The sequence below is a fragment of the Monomorium pharaonis genome, chromosome 2 (assembly GCF_013373865.1).
Source record: "Monomorium pharaonis isolate MP-MQ-018 chromosome 2, ASM1337386v2, whole genome shotgun sequence".
Classification (NCBI taxonomy): Eukaryota; Metazoa; Arthropoda; class Insecta; order Hymenoptera; family Formicidae; genus Monomorium; species Monomorium pharaonis.
In genome coordinates, this window is record NC_050468.1 from 33,238,218 (window position 1) to 33,259,070 (window position 20,853).

Consider the following 20,853-nt stretch of genomic DNA (forward strand, 5'->3'; position numbering starts at 1 on the left):
TTTTTCAGTTCGTGCTCTCGGCAGGTTTGGCTATCTGGGTATATATAATATTAAATATAATTTTGTAATATCATAAGTTTTAAATGTGTTACCTTTTTGTATTATCTTTTTGTATTCACATTTAAGATTTATAATATATAATTTAAAATATAAGAAGTTAATTATATGTAACTTGGTGTTTAGTGGGATATATGTTTGATTTTTGTGATAAATCGCGCGCGTGTAGACCTACCGACTATTGCAGCGATCGATAATTCGGTCGATAAGTATGTTCAGTAGCTGCTGTCGGCGGATGGCGTCATGGCTACTTCCCAGCTTCCCACCACTTCCCACGTCCCCTTCACTCCGCAAGGAGTGCCTAGGAACGACTCAATGGCTGGTATTCATAGTCGAATCTTATTTCAAGATCGTCTCAAGCAATATCTTAAGATGCTAATACAGCTCTGTGATTGGCTGATGGCATCTTAAGACAGTACTTAAGATGATCTTAAATATAAGATCCGACTATGAATACTGGCCAATGAAGCGTAGTGTATATACATCTCGTTGCCATAGCAATTGCATTTGTTTTCTAATTACTCCTGTCTGTAGTTCTGGGACTTCTGGGTGGAACGTGGATGCGAAAACGCTTGCCGCGACAAGAAACGACGCGATAGCCCATTATTCTTTTGCTTTTCAGAAAAACAGTAAATTAAATTTAATTAAAGCCCTATTTGATTTTAAAAAATCAAGTCGAACAGATTACGGTGAAATATTTGTTTAACTATTATTTAAACGTTTTAGATGGCACAGAATATTTTTAAATATAAGAATTTTTTAATTTATTGTGTTTGCTTTAATTTTTTCTCATTTTCTCACATTAGGAACAATATATGTTACTTAATTTTCAATAGTATATTTATATTCTTTCAATGGGAGAAAACAAACATAAATCGTATATTGTTTAAATAATATATATTAATTATATATTGACGTTTATATGTGTTTTGTCATTTAATTTTATTACCCTTAATATAATTATACCAATTATGAAGTAAAATAAAATTTATTCCATAATTATATCCTTAAGATTATATATGTATTTCAATTTTTAATACATTCCTTTTTAAATGCGCACACACGCACTCCCCCCCTCCCCCACACACACATACATTTTTAGCTTATTTTTGGGTTTTTAGGGAGGTAAGTATAACGAATTTTAAAATTTAGAGTTGGCAACGCTGCTCGGTAGACGCGGTGGTCAGCGGTGGTCACTCTGCTTTGCTTCGGATTCTGGTGTTGGTCTATAACTCTATAACTATAATTAATATTTACTATTTAATCAACATCGACATATGTTTTTTCTTTGATCTCTGTTGAATATTTCTCCACAGCGTAAGTTATGTCGCATAACTGGTGTGATATAAGGAGTGTCGTGAATCTTATGAAAAGCGTGAATATATTTGGACGTATTTTGACCTGAAATATTTTTGTAGGTTTCCCACGAGGGTCAATGACTTTGTCTTTCAATATTAGTTTTTGCTTTCGATATTTTGACCCGTTTATCAATTATCCATTGCTTTGGTTGCGTTCAGGAAACACAAGTGATCAGTGAGCGATCAGTGATTATTGGTCCTTACTGTTAAATCTCTAAATTTGGACCAATTATATTAGCGAATTACTCAACTGTTGTACAACTGTTGAGTGTCCTGAACGCAACCTTTGACTATGTGGTCGAATCGCTCCCATTCATTTCAAAATATCGGAATAGAAACTATAACAAGATTTCTTTGGGTTGTTGATTGAAGCAATCGACCTTTTTTGCATTCCAAGATTTTATATATTTTTTATTAGCTAAATGATCGAAACGTCCCCACGAAATTAAAAGAGAATAGATACCAAAAATTGAAGATGTGAGATATGGCATACATTTTATAAATACACTTTGCGTAAGTAATAATTGTGCCGATATTATAATAAATATAACTCCAAACAATGAAATCATAATAAAATGTATGTGTAAGCATAATCAACAATTAGTAAAAATAAGTAATATTAATGCTCGTTTTCTCTAGTGTGGTTCAAAGTTTTGGTTTACTTTATTAAATGTTTAATCCGTTTAAATATCGTCAAAAATATACTTAATCGATGTGTTTTCGCATTAAAAGAAAAGTTTGAAAAGAAAAAAGTGTCGCTCTGCTCTGCAAAGCGAGATATTAATCGTTAAAGTTGACGACTATTTATATAGGTTAGGATATCTGTCATACCGATCAAATATAGCGATGTAAACATGATCCTTGGTCACATGCGTATGCATTTTAGTTTCTTCTCCATAGAATATGCGAAAAAATTTAAACTCAAAATATAAAATACTATGTACAATTATAAAACTTGATTAGATGAAGGACGTTGATCTTGCTTCGAATTTCAAATGACGATGGAGGGTTCTTCCTTCCCTACGGGAGAACTGCACCTGAATTTTACTGAGCTTAAATTTTGAACGAAATTTTGCGTGATTAATTATTTTTTGGTGAAAGTTTCAAATCAATTGAATGATGTTTATATAAAAATCAATTTTTAGCTAGTTAAAGAATTTGAACAGAAGATAATGCGAGACTTCAGTATGTGAGCTTATGTGTAACATTTTTCTATTTTATTCTATTGATATATACATAATATATACATAATTATGTGTGAATTATTATGATATATTGTATGAATTATTATGGTATATTATTTGGCAATCATAAGATATCGATAAGAAGTATTTTCTCTAATCTTGTAAAATTTTTTGTTTCTTATTTTTTTATACATTTGCTCTATTTATATATTTTTATGAATAGAACAATAAACTCTAGAAGAAACAATTTAAGAAGTAATGTTTATTATTTTCATATACAAATATTGTAAGCTAGGTTAGACCAGTGTGAATTACAAATAGGCATTTGAATTTTAAATTGTATACCAACATATAAGAACATTATCATAGCTAGTCAGCAACCACATTTTAAACAAATATAAGGTAGCACAGAGAAAGTATATGTTTAGCTAATCAGAACCAGAGCCACTATTTCATATACGGTTACTGATAGTTGTCAGTTTAGTATGTGTTGCGCATGTAACTTGATATATGAAAATATATGTACGACAGTTATCGAATCGATAACTATCGGTAACACGGTAACCGTGTACGGAATAGCGGCTCAGATACAATTAAAAGGAAAATAAAGATGAAATTGCCTTCAATATTGAATGCAGTTCACAAGAACTTTAAATTGCACCACATTGGAAGAAATGGGCATTACTCGATATTTATGTGAGAGAGAGAGAGAAATAGGAAATAATGTAAGATTAAATTTTTATTACTTTGTATAGCGAATATTTTGCACAAGAAGAATATTCTTTTGAACACAATTTGCAATATTTAAATGCTACCATTGGGAAAGTGATTCAAAGAAACACTTGACATATGAACATTCATTAAAACTAAAAGAAATATGCATGAAAAGAAATCAAACATGGTTATTATGATATTTTGCGTTTGATGATAGAATCTTTTAAGGTAAGATGCATTATTAACAATTGCGAAATTGATATGTTTTATAGAATAAAGAGCTTAATAAGTTATTTGCACAACTATGATTATATCAATAAATATAAATATGTATATTCATTGATCAATTTGAAAAGATATACAAAATTGCACAAGAAGTACCAACATGAAAATCCAGTTGTGATCGAATAAGGCTTATCTTTAATTAGTTATGTTTTTACATGTGTCAGTCTATATTCTGCTATTAATATTTATATTTACTCATTGTTTCAAGTAAAAAGAGATGACAGATGTAATGATGCAACAACTAGTAACTGAAGAGAACAATGCATGTACCAATGCTCAAAGGCCTGATACATATTTGCAAACCAATATCAAGACAAAATATGTAGAAGAAAAAATACTACTAACTGAAGAGACAAGTGCAAACTCTGATAGTCAACGGCCTAATGCAAACTCGCAAATCAGAGAACATCAAGAAGAATTAATATGTACATGGAACTCCGACAATTTGATATGGAAGTATTTTACACCGAAAAACTGGCCTTTTGCATTGTGCAACATTTGTGATAACTGCTACAATGGCGAAGTCATAGAATATTTAGAGGATCATTTGATGTCTCAACATCTAGATATCGTGAAAGAAATACGAGCAGAACTTAGAAATAGATTAGCCAATTTATCCTTATTTTTCTTATTTGACATAGAATTATCTTCAGCAAGATGTATGATTAACAATTGTAAAATTAATATATTTCGCGGAATAAATAACTTTATAACTCATTTGTCCAATTATCATGGTATGAATATATCTGTAAAGACTGTCCAATGTAAACGAGAAAATGACACAGACATAATAATGGAACAATCGGTCAAGGAGAACAATATAAATGCTGATGGTCAGCGATTTACCTCATATTCGCAAGTTGAAAAATATCAAGAAAAAGGAATAACAGTAAAAGCTGAAAAAGATAATGCAAGTGCAAATGCTGATCAATGGCCTGGTGTAAGTTTGCAAGCCGAAAACTATCAAAAATTACTAAGTAAATGGAATCCCGATAATTTTGTATGGCGGTATTTCAGATTAGAAAATCAATCTTTTGTAAGATGTACTATTTGTTCTAAACGCTATAGTACTAATATTAGGGAACCACATTTAGAGAGGCATCTGACAAAGGAACATTCATTAGTAATAAACGAAATACAAAATGAAATTAAACAAACCTGGTTGTCACAATATTTTGCATTTGATGTAGAAATTTCTAACGTAAGATGTATGGTTAACAATTGCCAAATTGATATATTTTGCGGAATAAAAAGCTTAACAAATCATTTACATCATCGTCATAATATTAATAAAAATACTCAAGTATGTACCTTTCAACTTTTCAAAAATTGTCGAAGAAATGACTCGGACAGCATAATAATATTACCGCCGTTAATATCAATTAAACGTGACAATGCAAACGCTAATGATTATCAACTTGATGCACATTCACAAGCTGTGGAATGTCGAGAAGAATTGCCATGGAGTAGCAGCTACAGCTTGGTATGGCGATATTTTATTTCAGATATTTGGCCTTTTGCAAGATGCAATATATGTAATCAAGTTTACATGAGTAGATTGGTAATATATTTAGAGCGTCATCTGAATCGCAAACATCCAATAGTGTTAGAGGAAATACACGAAGAAATGCGAAAAGAACTTAAACGTAATAATTTATCCTTATTTTTTGACATAACACCGTATGATGTAAAATGTACCGTTATGGGTTGCACTGTTGAGAAAATCAATGTATTTCACGGAATATTTGGTTTAATGTACCACTTGCGTTACTATCATAATATAACTAAAGAAGTTTTTCAAAGTCTACAAAGAAATGACATGGATGTAATTATACGACAATCGGTAACTGATAGGAGCAATGCAAATACTGTTCAATATTTTGATGTACGTTTGGAATATATAGAAAGATATCAAGGAATATTAATATGCATATGGAATTCCAATAACTTGGTATGGCAATATTTTACACCAAAAATGTGGCCGATTGCAAAATGCAATATTTGTAATAAGTATTATAATGGTCAAATCATAGTAGATTTAGAAAATCATTTGATACATCAACATCTAAAAGTAGTGCAATCAATACAAGAAGCAATTAAAGATACAAATTTATCTTCATATTTCATATTTGACGTAGAAGATTTTAAAGCAAGATGCATTATTAACAATTGCAAAATCAACGTATTTCATGGACTAACTGTCTTAAGGGATCACTTGCACTATCATCATAATATAAATATATCTATATAGGCTTTTCTAAGTATATGACAAAATAACAGATATGACATAACCGATAGTTGAAAATCGATAGTTGAAGAGGACAACATAAGTACAAACACTGATAACTAGTGTAGTTAAAGGCTCGATGCAAGTTTGCAAGCAGAAGGTCAAGAAGGAGACAATGGTAAATATTTTCTAAATTTATCACATGTGTTTGAATATAAAAGCGATATCAATGTGATATATATATATATATATATATATATATCACATTGATATCGTTTATATATATATATATATATATATATATATATATATATATACATATATGATATAGATTGGAAATAAATACTCCGTGCAAGTATCAACGGCGGGGTAAATCATTAACGGCGCTTTTTTTTTTAAAAGATCTTAAAGACCAGAATCAATGAAAATAACGAGCAAAATGCGCCAACTAGCTGTTCGATATTCGCGCGCACCACGTGCCCCCACGTGGGTCGCTCACAGCTAGACCGATGATTGCTGGCTTTGACAGTCGTTTTCGATCAAGCGAGGTGAACGCTACGTGCCTAAGTGAATAACGTCATGTTCAAGACGTGAGTAATTTGTAATAATTCGTATGTTAATACACCTTTCGATTAAATCTCGTGCTTCGACTTCACGTCGGAAATAAAGTCTTTCCATTCGTTATCAACGCATACGTTCATGTTATTGACATTTATCTAATGAAAAAAGATTTATCTAATAAAAAAGATGACCATAGAATAGAGTTGTAGATCCCGCGAGTTGAATAGAAATGAAATTCGGCGGTGGCAAACGTTGTTAACCATTGTCAGTGCGGTTTATAACGCAATTGATAATATTTATTTAAAATTAGTTATTTTTATACAATATTTTAATATATTTACACAATATATTAATTTTCATAAAATACGCATGTAATAGCATTGATATTCTTTTACATTTTCTTTTCGATTATATCAAATATATCGATATGAAAAGCTTACCTCTATAAAATTAGAATTAGAAACTTTTAAAAATAATTATTTTATTGAAAAACATTTCTTTGTATTAACCGTATTTTGAATTTAATTAAAATTTAATTTGCCCATCCAATTACCATTTTAATAAATGTTATTTTTATAAAAAAAAATAAATTTCTAATTAAGTAATTAATCTTTTTAAAAATATTGCGTTAAAGTTGTTTAACTATATTTATAATAAAGTTTTTGTGTCTGTATGTATATGTATGTATTTATACTCAAGAATATTTTATTTAATATTTTGTATTTCCCTTTATTTTCACACAACAGTACAAAATTACCCTATATTTTATAAATTCAATTTAAGGTAGTTTCTCTGTCCTCCTGTCACACACACACACACACACACACACACACACACACACACACACACACATCGAAACATAAAAGTTTTTCTGCTTTATTATAAACATTTATTTATTTATGTATGCTATTTTTTTGTTATATTTTTACCATTGTCTATTATTGTAAATGCAACGCGTGTTTAATGAATGATATTATATGTTATATGTTTTATGGACATTTTATGTATTCTTATTGTATTATATATTGTATAATATATATTATTGTTTATAGTACAGATGCACTTTCCACACAAGTCATTTAAAACATACTTATTAAGTGAATTATTATTAATTAATGTACATTGTTATAATGGAAATTAGGCAATCTTATCATTTCATGATAAATCATTTATCATGATATGTTTATACAACATTTATTACATTTGCATAACTACGGTATTATTTCATCGTTTTATCACAAGATACCTAACTATGAAATTGAAAGCATTTTGTTTACGATTACATCAATGTCTCAATTACATTAAACTATTATTCGTTTATTTCATAATAGCGGTAACTCAAGAGAAAAGCTGAAATATCTAAAAATTTAGCTGAATAGAGAGATGTAAAAACAATTTTGTTAAATCATCAAAATGATTATAAAGAACGTTTAAACATGATAATTTCACATAGCTATGCAGTTATATGAAAAATTTTGATATAGTCTAGTCACTAGCTTGAGCATCTTATATAATTACTATAATCAGACAAAATTATTTTACAGATTAAAGGTCAATTTACACACATCCGTATCCGTTCAGTTCGAGATTTTTACGGTACTGTGTCAGATATGTGTGAACATATCCATTTAAAAACAAAGGAACAATATTTATTATCACTGACATTGATGAAAAATCACGAACTGAGCGGACACGGTACATGTTACGGATATGTGTAAATTGACTTTTAATATCGCGTTAAAGAAGAATATTAAGAAAAAATCCGTTGTTTTGCTCAGAAAAAGTTATATATATATTTAATTTTAAAATAATTTTAACTAATACTTATAGTTTTTGAGACGATCAATTTGATGGTATTAGTTAAAATTATATCACGCGATAGAAACATAAATAATTAAGTTTAAATTGAGGAAATGCATATATTATATATATATATATATATATATATATATATATATATATATATAATACATATACATATGTTGCACTTATTTACGAAAGTTGCTATGCTATATATATAAAATACTGATAGTACTCAGTTTAATATTATGTTTTGATATTTAAAATATAAAATATCTAAAAACTTCTATATTTAATAGTGAAAATATTAGACGCAACGTTGTATGCACGAGCATGTTCGATAGCGGCGTCTCTCACGCATCGAATGGCAGTGCAAGTGTCCGAAAACTTCGCAACACCGGCTATTTTAACTATTAAACGTAGCTCTAATATTTTTATAAGCTATGTTATATTTTTAACTTTCACACTCCATACTAATACAAATTTGATAAAATTTCTTTTCTCTTTTTATTTTTGAAATTTCTATTATATATTTCTAACATATTTTCAACATTAAAGAAATTATTTTTTTGTTACGGAAGTAACAAGTAATAGAGAAAATTTGACAAAAAACACATTTTAAGTTAAAATTGCTTTTGTTTTCTTTAAGTTACTATTTATCAAAAATTTGAAATCCCAATTTGTGCTATTGTGAAGTTGAACTGTGAGGTGAATTATGAAATTTGAGGGTTAATATTGAAATATGATGTATGTATCACATTGTGTAGTATTAATACACATAGTGACTCGTTTTTTTAATAAAATAATTTTGAATAACGCGTCACGCGTTTTTCCGATTTAAGCTCAATTTTTATATTCTCGTCACGCGACGTAATTTTAACTAACACCATCAAATTGCTTTTAAAAATTGCAAGAAATAATATCCATTTTATCTTCTCTGTAGCAAAAACAGGCAATATCCTTTTTGCAGATACAGCAAAATCGTACCTTTTATACAGTAAAGCGTGAGTCACAATACAGAGAAACATATGTTTGAGTTTTTCAAATGTATCTAATATATCAAATATTTGTGTGCAGCGTTATCGATGCTTATCGATGCTGTTAACTCTGTTATCCTTGTATTATCTCCGCGGGCGTAACTACTTATCTCAATTATGTATAGAATTTCGATCGGCCTATAATACTCATTCCCGCGCGTACGCGTTTTCTTACATTGTATAGGCCGCGCGCGCACACATACATACCATACATATACACACATATACACATACACATACATTTTGCACGTTAATACATTTGACAGTTTATAAAATAAACCGTCTATCGCGAGATAGCCGGTTATACGAAATATTATTTTAAGGGTTTTAAGAACCTATTTTATTTTCTCCAGGATGATGATGTAATCCGATCTAATAAATAATAAATATTCGCGATCAAGTTGCGCTGTGTACCGTGACATCATGAGCGCAGTAGAGAAAATATTAGTTACAATCGATTCTGATATGTTATTATTTCGATTATTCAAAATATTTCAATAATATTTCGAATAGTCAAGGTAATATCATTCTTCAACACCTTTCAGACTATCAAGCTTCAACTTACTGAATAAAATCGTTTAACCTTTAACGAACGAATTGACTTGCTTATCAGCTAAGAAGAGTAAAAGGACTCGAATAACAGTCGAGAAGAATTCTGACCTCTGGTCAGTCGCGATCGGATGATCCAAGTTGATGTTTTTATTTCTGCTTCAATAGAATTAATTTTCATAACACATATTAACCTCACTTTAGTGATAATACATGGAAATGTGGAAGTGCGTATAAATTTCCAAGACTTACTTCAATTTACGATATTTTACAACTTCCAACAAACATAAAAAAAACTAAGATACATAAAAAAGCAAAACAACCAGGTCAGTGATAAAAATAGATGTTACTTGTGATGAAATAAAATTGAAATTATAATTACAGTTACAATTGAAATACAACAACATTACGCATAATGCAAGAAATTACCATTGATAACGTTGGAAAAATTACATGAATAATACTTACTATGCAATATAAATAATAAAATATTCTAATTTTTAATAAATTCTTGAGTAACTATTAATAATAATAATATACTACTATAATTCTATTAACTCTTCTATTTTATAAATAGAAATAGCAATTCAAAGGTTTTCTTAATCAGCAAACAATGTTTTCAACATTTAAAAAATTACTTAAACATTTGAAAAACATTTTTAATAACATTTCTGAAAAAAATAACACAGGCACAAAAAAAGTGGTCTGATACTGGGACTCCACTTGTCAATCTCTATGTATTTTCGTGCTAAACACGAATCCGGTGTTCAAATTTGAGAATTGCCCCATCACTCAACATTTCTTTTTTTTTTAAAAAAAAGCCTAAAACTCTTAAAAATTGCAATAATTGCTCTGCACGCGGAAAATAGTGAATGATGGGGTAATTCTGACACTGGATTTGTGTTCAGCGGCTCAAGATACGTAAAGATATTATCGTCTGGTCTATGATGCAGACCATTTTTTTGTAGGCTGTGCTGCACTGCCACATCAAAAAAATTGTAGATCTGTGTTTATCATGATAAAATTCATGATTCTTTAGTGTTTCCTGTTTTTAAAACTGTCGTGCTTTTAAAATCAATAAAATTAAGTCGACAAAGAAAAAATTTTAGATATTTTAAAAAATAATGAATTCACAATTTTTTTTTAAATAAATTTATATTAAAACAAATGTTTTCTTATGTTTGAAAAATAAAAATTTTGTTAACTTAAATTTAAAAATTAATATTGACCTTTGAAGATTTTTTTTTATATTTGTTAAGATAAATTAGGTATACGTTAAAATTTTTTAAAAACTAAATTGAGTTAAAGTTAATGGCTTATAAAATTAATTTAGTTGCATTAAAAGCTACATGAATAAAAAATTAAATCAATTAAAAATTATGTTAGTATTAAATTAACTTAAGTTAAATCAAAAATTAAATTTTGAAAAATATTATTTATATTAAAATGTTGCAATTTTTTGTAATTAGATTAACAAAAAATTATAACATGAAGTATTAAATAAATTTCATGTTTTATTTGCATGTATAAGTTTATTTTATATATAAAATTAAGTTTATGTAAAACATCAAACTTAGTTTTTGTTTCTTAAATGTATTTTTTCTTTTATAATTTTTTTCTATTTACACAGATAAATTATTTATTTAGAAAAAAAATTAATAAATTAAAGTTAATATGCTTTAAAAATAATTAAATTTTAAAAATAAATTAACTGGCATAAGTTAAGTTAAATTTATTAAGATTATTTATTATTATTATATTATTATATTATTATATTATTAAGATTATTAACTTTTTAATTTTATTAAACGTTTAACTAATTTACTTTAGATTTGAACAGAACACTAAATTAATTTTTTTTAACGCGTAAGTTTAATTTAAGATTTGTTTCTCGTTCTTTTGCACTTTGTCTATTGTCTTTTATTGTCTGTTCTATTGTCTGTTTATTGTCTATTAATCTCTTCACGCATTGTTGTATCGAAATTGGCGAGATAAAAATTAACGAACTCCGAAAAAGATAAAAAGCGTGATAAGTAACGTTAATATAGATTAGCCTTTATGTAAGAATTGAAAAAATAATGATCTTTTTTAAAAGTTTTTTTAACATTTGAGAAAGATACATTAATTACAAATCAATTTTAAGTGAGTAATTAATATAAAATAAATATTGACTAAACATGAAAAAATATAACATAAAACATTGTTCTGAATGAATAATTTATGTAAAATAAATATTTAATGAATACTTTTAATAAATATTTTAAAATAAACCTATAATTAATATAATATTAATAAAAATTTAAAAATATTTAAAAAACATTGTTTATTAATTGGGAATTGTATATATTTAAATATGTTTAAAAAATGAAGAGACATAAAATATGCAATAAATATCCAATAAAAAAATTTCTTAAATGAAGAAAAATCAGCATTTTGTAATATGAATAATTTGATTTTACATGATGGAAAATGTAATATATTTCTGAATAAAGTGCAAATATTTATTTATTATTTAGTAAGCGAATTATCAGCGATTTGTCAATTAGATTGACAGACGGATAGATTGACGGATTAAAATAGAAATTACAGATTGTCGATCGTATTTGTTATAAGTATTCCGTTAATAGGATTTGCAAATATAACACTGCAACATCTATACGAATACGAGTATCTTTCAATTTCTACCATTAAACAAATTATTTTTGAATCTGCTTGATTTTTGCCATTCTTTGTTAGTCAATTTCACTGATAGTTTTGGTTCTGCCAACAGCAATACAAATCTTGCATCAAATTTGCATTTTTGCTGACAAAATTTTTACAAACATTTCGTAAATTTTGTTTTTGATTCGGTTTGTGTCTGAATGTGTGTGTCGAAAAAGGAACTATTTTCGAGACACTATCGCATAAGAATTGAGAAAACACAACGTCACTGTTCGTTATCATGAAGCATTGATTTTCTTGCTTTTCTTTGCAAAACAATGAACCTATTGATACTGCCGAGCATTATGTATAAGTAACATGTACCTTTCTATATATAAATTATGTACAATTTAATCTTGTTTATTACATTTAAAATTTTCTTTTTTAATTATATTTAAAAATATTTTATTTTATTTTATTATCGAGATTTTATCACATATACAGGGTGTCTTAAAACATACTGGTCAACGCTCGTAAAAAGGTAGAAGGGATCGAGATGAACATAAAAGTTCAATATTGTCTTGGGTTAGGTCCACCAATAATCGAGATATTATTGTACGGAATCGGCAAATAATTTAATTAATTTCTATCGTAATTGTGAACAGTAAATTAATGAAAGCTTATCATACATTCACAATAGATTTTTTCTTCCGTATTATGACTCAAGCGGATCGAGCTCTTCTCTCGGCGCGCTCTCATTCGCATAATTTGAAAAATTAATACCTCGATTATTAGTGGACCTAATCCAAGACAATATTGGACTTTTATGTTCATCTCGATCTCTTCTACCTTTTTACGAGCATTGACCAGTATGTTTTGGGATACTCTGTATACATGCCCTCAAATATTCCAGATTTATATAAGTTATTTATTTTGCATTTGCATAATTACACACACACATCTTCCCTCGTTGTTCTTCACATATTTATTTAATTTCTCATTATTGTTTAACTTTACAGACTTGTTTGATCTTTAAAAAACTCCTTAATTGAATTAACGAAATCACTTTTATTTAATTCTAAATACATAATAATGATTAAGAAACTATCCAAATTATAAAATTGAAAGAAAGAATTTTATATTTATATATGAATGGATATACATATATCGCTATAATAAATCTATTACTATAATTATTTTATGAAACTATTACAATGCGGTTTAATTTGATAGAACTTATTTACATAGTATATTCATAAGTTCTGATTCAAAATCAACTAGATTTTAATTGGTTGTCACTTTAATGTGCGTGATCCAAGAACTCACTATTAATTTTCGGAATTAATTCAAATTATTAAATAGAGGCATTATTTATAAAAAGAGCCAAGGAGGCTATTTTTAATTTATATTCAATTTTTATGTACTGAGAAAAAACCTCATATAAAATTAATTTAAACGTGTATAAAAAAAAGTACATTATATTGACTGATTAATTGTGAGTGATGTGTCATTTATGTAGTTTTTAAATTGAGAAAGCTCGTCAATATCATACCACTTTGGCATACCATTTCGTTTTTGGATAATATTTCTTTGTAGAATGCTATGTAAAACTAAAAATCTAATTTAAAGAATTTAACCTAACTTAATCTTTATATATAATTGCGCTACATGTTGGTTACTGAGTATTTTGTACAAATAAATCAGATTTAAAAAAGAGAAGAGGAAAGTAGTCTGTTGTACCTGTTTCTTTTAGATTTCCAATTTTTTAAACGTTTATTTCTTATTAGATTGCGGACATATTATCACATAATATATACACAAAACAGTATTACAAAACTTTTATTATTTGGTAGAACACACTTTCTAATCTATACTTGTTTTGAAAGTTTTAATTTTAACTTTTGGTTACGTGCTATTACACTTTCTTTAAATCAATACACACGTATAATATTATTCCTCAATGATATATCAAGATACAAAGTGCGAAGTCCGGTGAATCAGTAATTCCGAATAGTCCGTTTAAAGCGCGATATATAATTAAAAATTACGTCGGTCTTCTGACAGATAATATTTGTGAAAGATATCCGATAATGTTCGAAAAACATTGAGAAATTGAACTTTAAGCCTCTTTGAAAATTTTGAATGGTCATTACAGTATTGCGATTTTATCTCTCGCACTTAATCAATGATAATAATATTATTCATACGGATATTTGTATAGATTAAAGGTTGTCTTAAATTTAAAATATAGCACATGATATTTAGTTATATATAATATAGTATAACATATAATATAGTAATTTAGAATACACTAATTATGAACGTAACATAGTGTACATACTAATTATAAATTGTAAATCATAATTAAATCATAATTACACAATAATTTTATGTGAATTTAAATTTAATAATACTGCTAAAATTTATTTTATTAACAAGCATCTATAAAATTTCTTCATCCTGAAAAAACTGTAAAGAATTTGTTGGAAAAAATATTATTTCAGCTAGAATTTAAATGTGAATCTTCCTACACATTTTGTGTGAGCATCTTAGCCAGTTCGATTACCAATAGTTAACATTTATTATATTAACATATCTTAGCTATACATAGCATGATCTTGTAGTTATGTTATACTAATTCTATCATTAAATTATTAATTTTAATTTTTTATATTTTTAGCTTAATCTTACGTAAAGTTTTTTATTTGTTTAAATTATTTCATTTCTTACATTTATGTAATTACATAATGTAATTTGTTTTTATTTTATTTTTTTTTATATATATTATAATTGGAATCACACGATATTTTGAATGATTAGTCTTCACATTGCTAAGCTTGCTTTGATGCATTTTACATATGCGTATTAAAAGCGCAGTATGTCAGCATGCATAATTTCTATATTCATTATCGCGCATTACAGATTATAATGATAGTGGATCACTTACATGATGACACGTGCAATAAAATATTAACGATGGATAGTGTTTATTTTGAAATAATAACAATCAAAAATCGCGTAATGAACGTATATCTAGCATGCATTAGAGCAAACATATTAGCGAGCAAGTTAATCATTCGAGAAATCGTGCATCGTGTCCCCGCTTTAATATGATATCTAATTCAATGATAAATGTCTGTTATTTTAGACAAAGAAAGTTTGATTAATTTTTATTGATCTTTAATTAAATATGATACTCATACGGTATGAAAATTTTTCAGAGATATCTCATAAATATTTCAACTATAACGTGTCTATAACACTTCTGAAACAGTGTTTATTTTATGGAAACATTTTAAAAAATTAAAATTTTCAATATCCGACAATTTATATGCAATGATGCGATATTATGTATATTGCATAAGTATAAAATAAGTTTATATAATAATGAGCTTTGATTATCTATTTATCATAAATCTACAGGAAATGGTTATTTGTGCGATGATTTGTGCGCATATTTTATGATTTGTTGCGGAGATATTGAAAATAAGTTACGTAAAATAACAGCGATTACGTAAGCTCTAGTTCACAAACTTTGTGATATTCAAAGAAGTTGAAGATTTGATGATTTATCTGGGTTTAGCCTTCTTTAATATTTAAAACTGACTAACAAGGAAACTTCGCGAACCCGAAAATTCTAATTTTAATGAAACTTGGCATTAAACCGTTTATAAGCCCAAACCAAAAATTTCTAAATTCATGTATTTATCCCCTCTACATTTATGCCAAGTTTCATTAAAATCAGTATATTGGGTTTGCGAGGTTCTCTTGCAAGTCGGGTTTTAATTAATTAGTCGTATCAACGAGAGAAAGAGAGAGAGAGAGAGAGAGAGAGAGGGGAGGGGGGGAGGGAGAGAAAGTGTATAACTCTTATATCATTTTTAGTAAACTGTGAGAGTGTTAATAAATTTAATAATATGCAATGATGCACGTGAGTTTTATACCTAGTGAGTATTATACTGCCCGACAATGATTCGTTCTCAGGCATCCTTCACGGGGTAAGGGAAACGTAAACAATAATTATGGCGCAATCATTCGGCAGCGGCTGACTGGACATATTTATCAACATAATTATTGATTGCTGCGAAATAGTCGCTAGATCGAGAAAAGTCTACGTCCTTCTTACCCCGCGTGAGGGTACCTAGGAATGAATCAATTGTCGGGCAGTGTACACATACATAAATAACATACACGACAAAAGAGTAAAAACTTAATTTGAGAACATCTATGTTTAGAATGTTTCAATAAACTAGATTAAAAAAGTAAATATATTTTTTATATATCACATGAATTACCAAATTTATTTTATAAGCTTGATACTATCTCCAGGAACTCATAAATAAAAAGTACAATGTCAGTCCCTAGGAACTGACGCCATCCAATTGGAAAGTATCAATTGGAATCGATGCCGTGTTGAATGTGTTAAAAATATTTAAAAAATGACATTTAAGTTTATATTAAGAGAAAAAAATACAGTTAGCAATATTTTTAAAAAATTTCAATTATTTCAATAACTTTTTGATCATATTTCAGAAAGGTTGCAAATTTTTTTCAGTAACTTTTCATTAAGTCTCTTATAAGATTCATATGCAAAAATTTATATGTAAAAGATACTTCAGAGCTGTTTCAGAAATATATGTTATAAACATATTTTCATAATTTTAACTTTTTAGTTAAAATATTTATAAGATATTTTTTTTTTATTTCCCTTTTTATATTATTTAATTAAAAATCAAGAAAGTTTAAACTTTTCTCATCTTAAATAACAGAAAAATATTATTACAATAAATCTCACTTATTTTTTAAATCACTTTAGTTAAATAAAATCTAACTATTCGTAAATAGTCGTTATATTTTAATAGCAATTGAAATCTCAGAAGCTTTGTGAAAATAATTAGAAACAAATTGCATTTTTTAAATTTGGGCATAGTTTCCTTTAATTTCAATTCCTAATGATTAGAATAAATATACAATTATTTACTCTAATTAATCTTGTACTCTAATTAATCTATGGTTTCAGAGTACTATGCGGCATTTACTCGACGTGCGGCATCGCACTGTTATTTCTCTTTGTAATGCTATGTGCCTTAAGTGAGAATGTGAGATATCGAGCGAAATTCGCCTTCTTTATAATAGGGAGCGCGTTATCCGCGGGATTATGGATACCGTTTATGTTATATCGAATTGGCAGTTGGAAAAATGCGCTGTAAGAGCTCTCTATATTATTTATATATAGATGATGTTAAATTTTCGAGTTTTACAAATAAAATTAATGACATGAAATAAAATCTACCAGAATGCCGGCCAGATGCGTGGTAATAATAGCGAAAATGATCGGAATGAATTTCCGTTTTCGCGGCAAAGAAAACATCGTCAAAGACTCAGGCTGTGTCGTACTCATCAATCATCAGAGTTCATTAGATCTTTGCGGTAACTGCATCGATTATTCAAATTATTATAAATCTACTAGATAAATTAAAAATTATATAATTAAATTAAATAATTATACAATTAAATAAAAAAATAATTTAATTATATTAAAAAATACTCTCTAAACAAACTCGATAAAATAATATATGTATTTAATAAAATTGGTTATACAGTTTTAGGTGAATTATGGTTAGCGATGGATAATTGCACTGTTGTTTCGAAAAAAGAAATTTTGTATCTAGGACCATTTGGTCTCGCATGTTGGCTCTGGGGAACATTGTTCATCGATAGAAAAAATGCCGGAAAATCATGTCAGATTATTAATGCTACAACGGAATCGATTCGTCTGGCGAAGGTGACTTTACATAATATTCTTTATATTATTGTTAGCGTAAAGATTTAAGATTTACTCCTAGTCTAACAGCTAAATTAGTCTTACAACGTACAACATTATTTTTCATTTTAAAGTCGGTTGTCCCATCTTCAAATAAAATTTGAAGATAGAGCAATCGGCCATTATTAATGTAGCAGTTTTATATTTAAAATGCCGCAATTGTACCAACTAATTAAAGTGTACCAAAAGTGACCATTTTATATTACTTTTATATAAAAAGGTAAATATTTATTTTAGTTATGGCAGTTGTCAAATGCATTTTATCCTTGATTAGGCACAATTCAATTCGACATACATAGATTATTTATAAATCTCAAACAAAAGGAAAATTTTCGATATACTTTACAAAGTCTGTTTTACAAGTAGTATTTTATTAAAAAAACATTTTTATTTTAATGTACGTTGCAAGAATTTTTATGTATATTTTCACCTTTGAAGTCGTAAAAAAAATAGAACTGCAATGAATAAATATAGTAGCCTTAAAATGATATAAAAAAATTATTAAGACAGAATACATTAAAATAACGTTAAAAAGTATGTTATTATATAAAAGATTATTTAAATTGAAAGAGAAGTTTTAGATAAACTTCAAATAATAATATAATTAAAATGTTATATTGAATATTATGTACTTTATATGGAAATTAAATTTCGATTAATTCTTTTAGCGAAGGCTTCTTCTATTTCCTGAAGGACATCGACATTCGGGTAATTCATTGCTTCCCTTCAAGAAAGGTGCTTTTCACGTTGCGATTGAGTCTCAAATGCCGATTCAACCTGTTGTCGTGTCAAAATACTATTTCTTAGACAGCAAATTAAAAAGATTTAGTTCAGGTAAACAAGAACTAATTATATTTTAATGTATATAATTAAATAATGAAGGAATGGACTTTCTTATATATAATTTTCTTATCTTGCTACAGAAGTAAATTATATTATTATATCTAAAAAGAGATTTTATATTTTATAGGAAGTAGTTATATTACCGTTTTACCAGCTATTCCTACCGAGGGTATGACCAAAGACGATCTTCCAAAGCTCATGGAGCAAACGTACAAAGTTATGAACAAAACCTTTGTGGAATCCACGACAGAGTGTCTCGAGGAGCAGATACGAAGTTTGAAATGCGAGTGATAAGAGTAACACAAAACGCGATTAGTATAAATCATGACCTAAATCTAATCAGAGAACTCGTGACTGACTAATTTGCGCATTGCAATAGGATTGCATGTGTAAATGATTTTATTATGTTACTAGTTTCCATGGACATATGTAGATTTGGTGCGTTTTTTTCATACATATGATATACATATCAGATAGGAAGTTTAGCTCTATAAAATATAAAGATCGAACACATTTTAAATTAAGAGCTAAACTTCCTATCTAAGTCATTTTCTATTTTAAGTTATTATTATAAAAAATAATAATGATGATAATGGTGTTACAAGTGACACGTTAATTCTATCTCTGCTATTTTCTTTAATTATGTTACAATCGCGACGTTTAGAATGTTATGTTGATGCTCTTCCATTATTTCTGATACAAATTTATCTTTAATGATCAGAAAAAATTTGCATAGCTCAAACAATTTTTTAACAATGCAATTTGTACTTTTTATAGCTTACAGAAAAACATAATTTATAAATGAGATTCTCTATTCCTATATTACTAAAATGCAAAATGCGGCATACATTTTATAACGGATGTAAAATTGCAGTGTAAAACTATAAAATGGGTAAAAGTGTGTAGTATCCTGTTACGTATTCCATTAGGTATAAGTTCCGTTAGGTAAGTTACTTATCATATTACGTGTTAAATAAAAACAACTTTGTATTACTTTTCATCAACCTGGATATTTGAAATCATTTTCTATTATTATTTTATATATGCGATAATTAATTAATTTGTACACAAATAAGATTTCTCTCATAATATAATAAAATTGAATTGTCTCCTTAAATACAATTATTTTGCTTTTTTAATATATTGTTTAAGCGATAGTACTAATCACACATACGTTTGTAAAAGAGAGATGAAGTAAAAAATTTCAAATATTCAAGGTTGAATTTAAAATACATTACGATATTATTTCGCAATGTTTGCAATTTTTATTACGTCTAAAAAATTATTTGCCATTGTATTTACGCCCAAATTTCATACATCGTACGCATTTCTACGTAATTTTTTTGATTACTAAAAAAGTCAATTTTATCAATACATTTGTATGACATATTCACTTAATCCTCTTTGAAAATAATTATTAGACAGGATAAAGTTTTTTAATTTACAATATAAATTAATGTTTACCTAATGCATTATCAAGAAAAAAATTAATGTACGTTTCTTTGTATTCGTAAAAATTAATACAAGTGATATTGAAGAACGGTCGAGTGTAAATATTATTATAAATTGTGAGGTTTATAATGTTTATACATATATTTAAGAATAGTTTTCTATGTATGGTATTGTTACCGTCACAATAAATTACATTTTAAATATTATGATGCATTCGGTTGATTATCATTTTTATCACTTTATTTAGTAGGTGTTAATTATTAAGGTACTATTAAAAACTGATACCTTTATGGAAATGTCAGGAATTCGCGCCTCTATTAAA

The 20,853-nt window shown here is 27.5% G+C and overlaps 1 protein-coding gene across 5 annotated transcripts; it reads left to right on the forward strand.

Annotated features, from left to right (window-relative positions):
* The first annotated feature begins 492 nt into the window (after window positions 1–492).
* Window positions 493–20,735, forward strand: LOC105829608 (1-acyl-sn-glycerol-3-phosphate acyltransferase alpha). Of its 5 annotated transcripts, XR_004962127.1 has the most exons (8): window positions 5,851–6,003; window positions 6,228–6,415; window positions 17,433–17,618; window positions 17,709–17,842; window positions 18,016–18,197; window positions 18,905–19,070; window positions 19,207–19,517; window positions 19,857–20,735. XR_004962127.1 is itself a non-coding variant. In XM_036282609.1 (7 exons), the coding sequence occupies exons 2-7, from the start codon at window positions 6,405–6,407 to the stop codon at window positions 19,368–19,370; spliced, it is 843 nt and encodes a 280-aa protein (XP_036138502.1). In that variant the 5' UTR covers window positions 5,851–6,003; window positions 6,228–6,404; the 3' UTR covers window positions 19,371–20,735. The 5 variants fall into 5 exon arrangements, 2 of the variants coding, with proteins under 2 accessions (XP_036138502.1, XP_036138503.1); XM_036282609.1 differs by having other exon boundaries at window positions 19,207–20,735; XM_036282610.1 differs by lacking the exons at window positions 5,851–6,003; window positions 6,228–6,415 and adding an exon at window positions 8,746–10,098 and having other exon boundaries at window positions 19,207–20,735.
* Window positions 20,736–20,853: the final 118 nt, after the last annotated feature.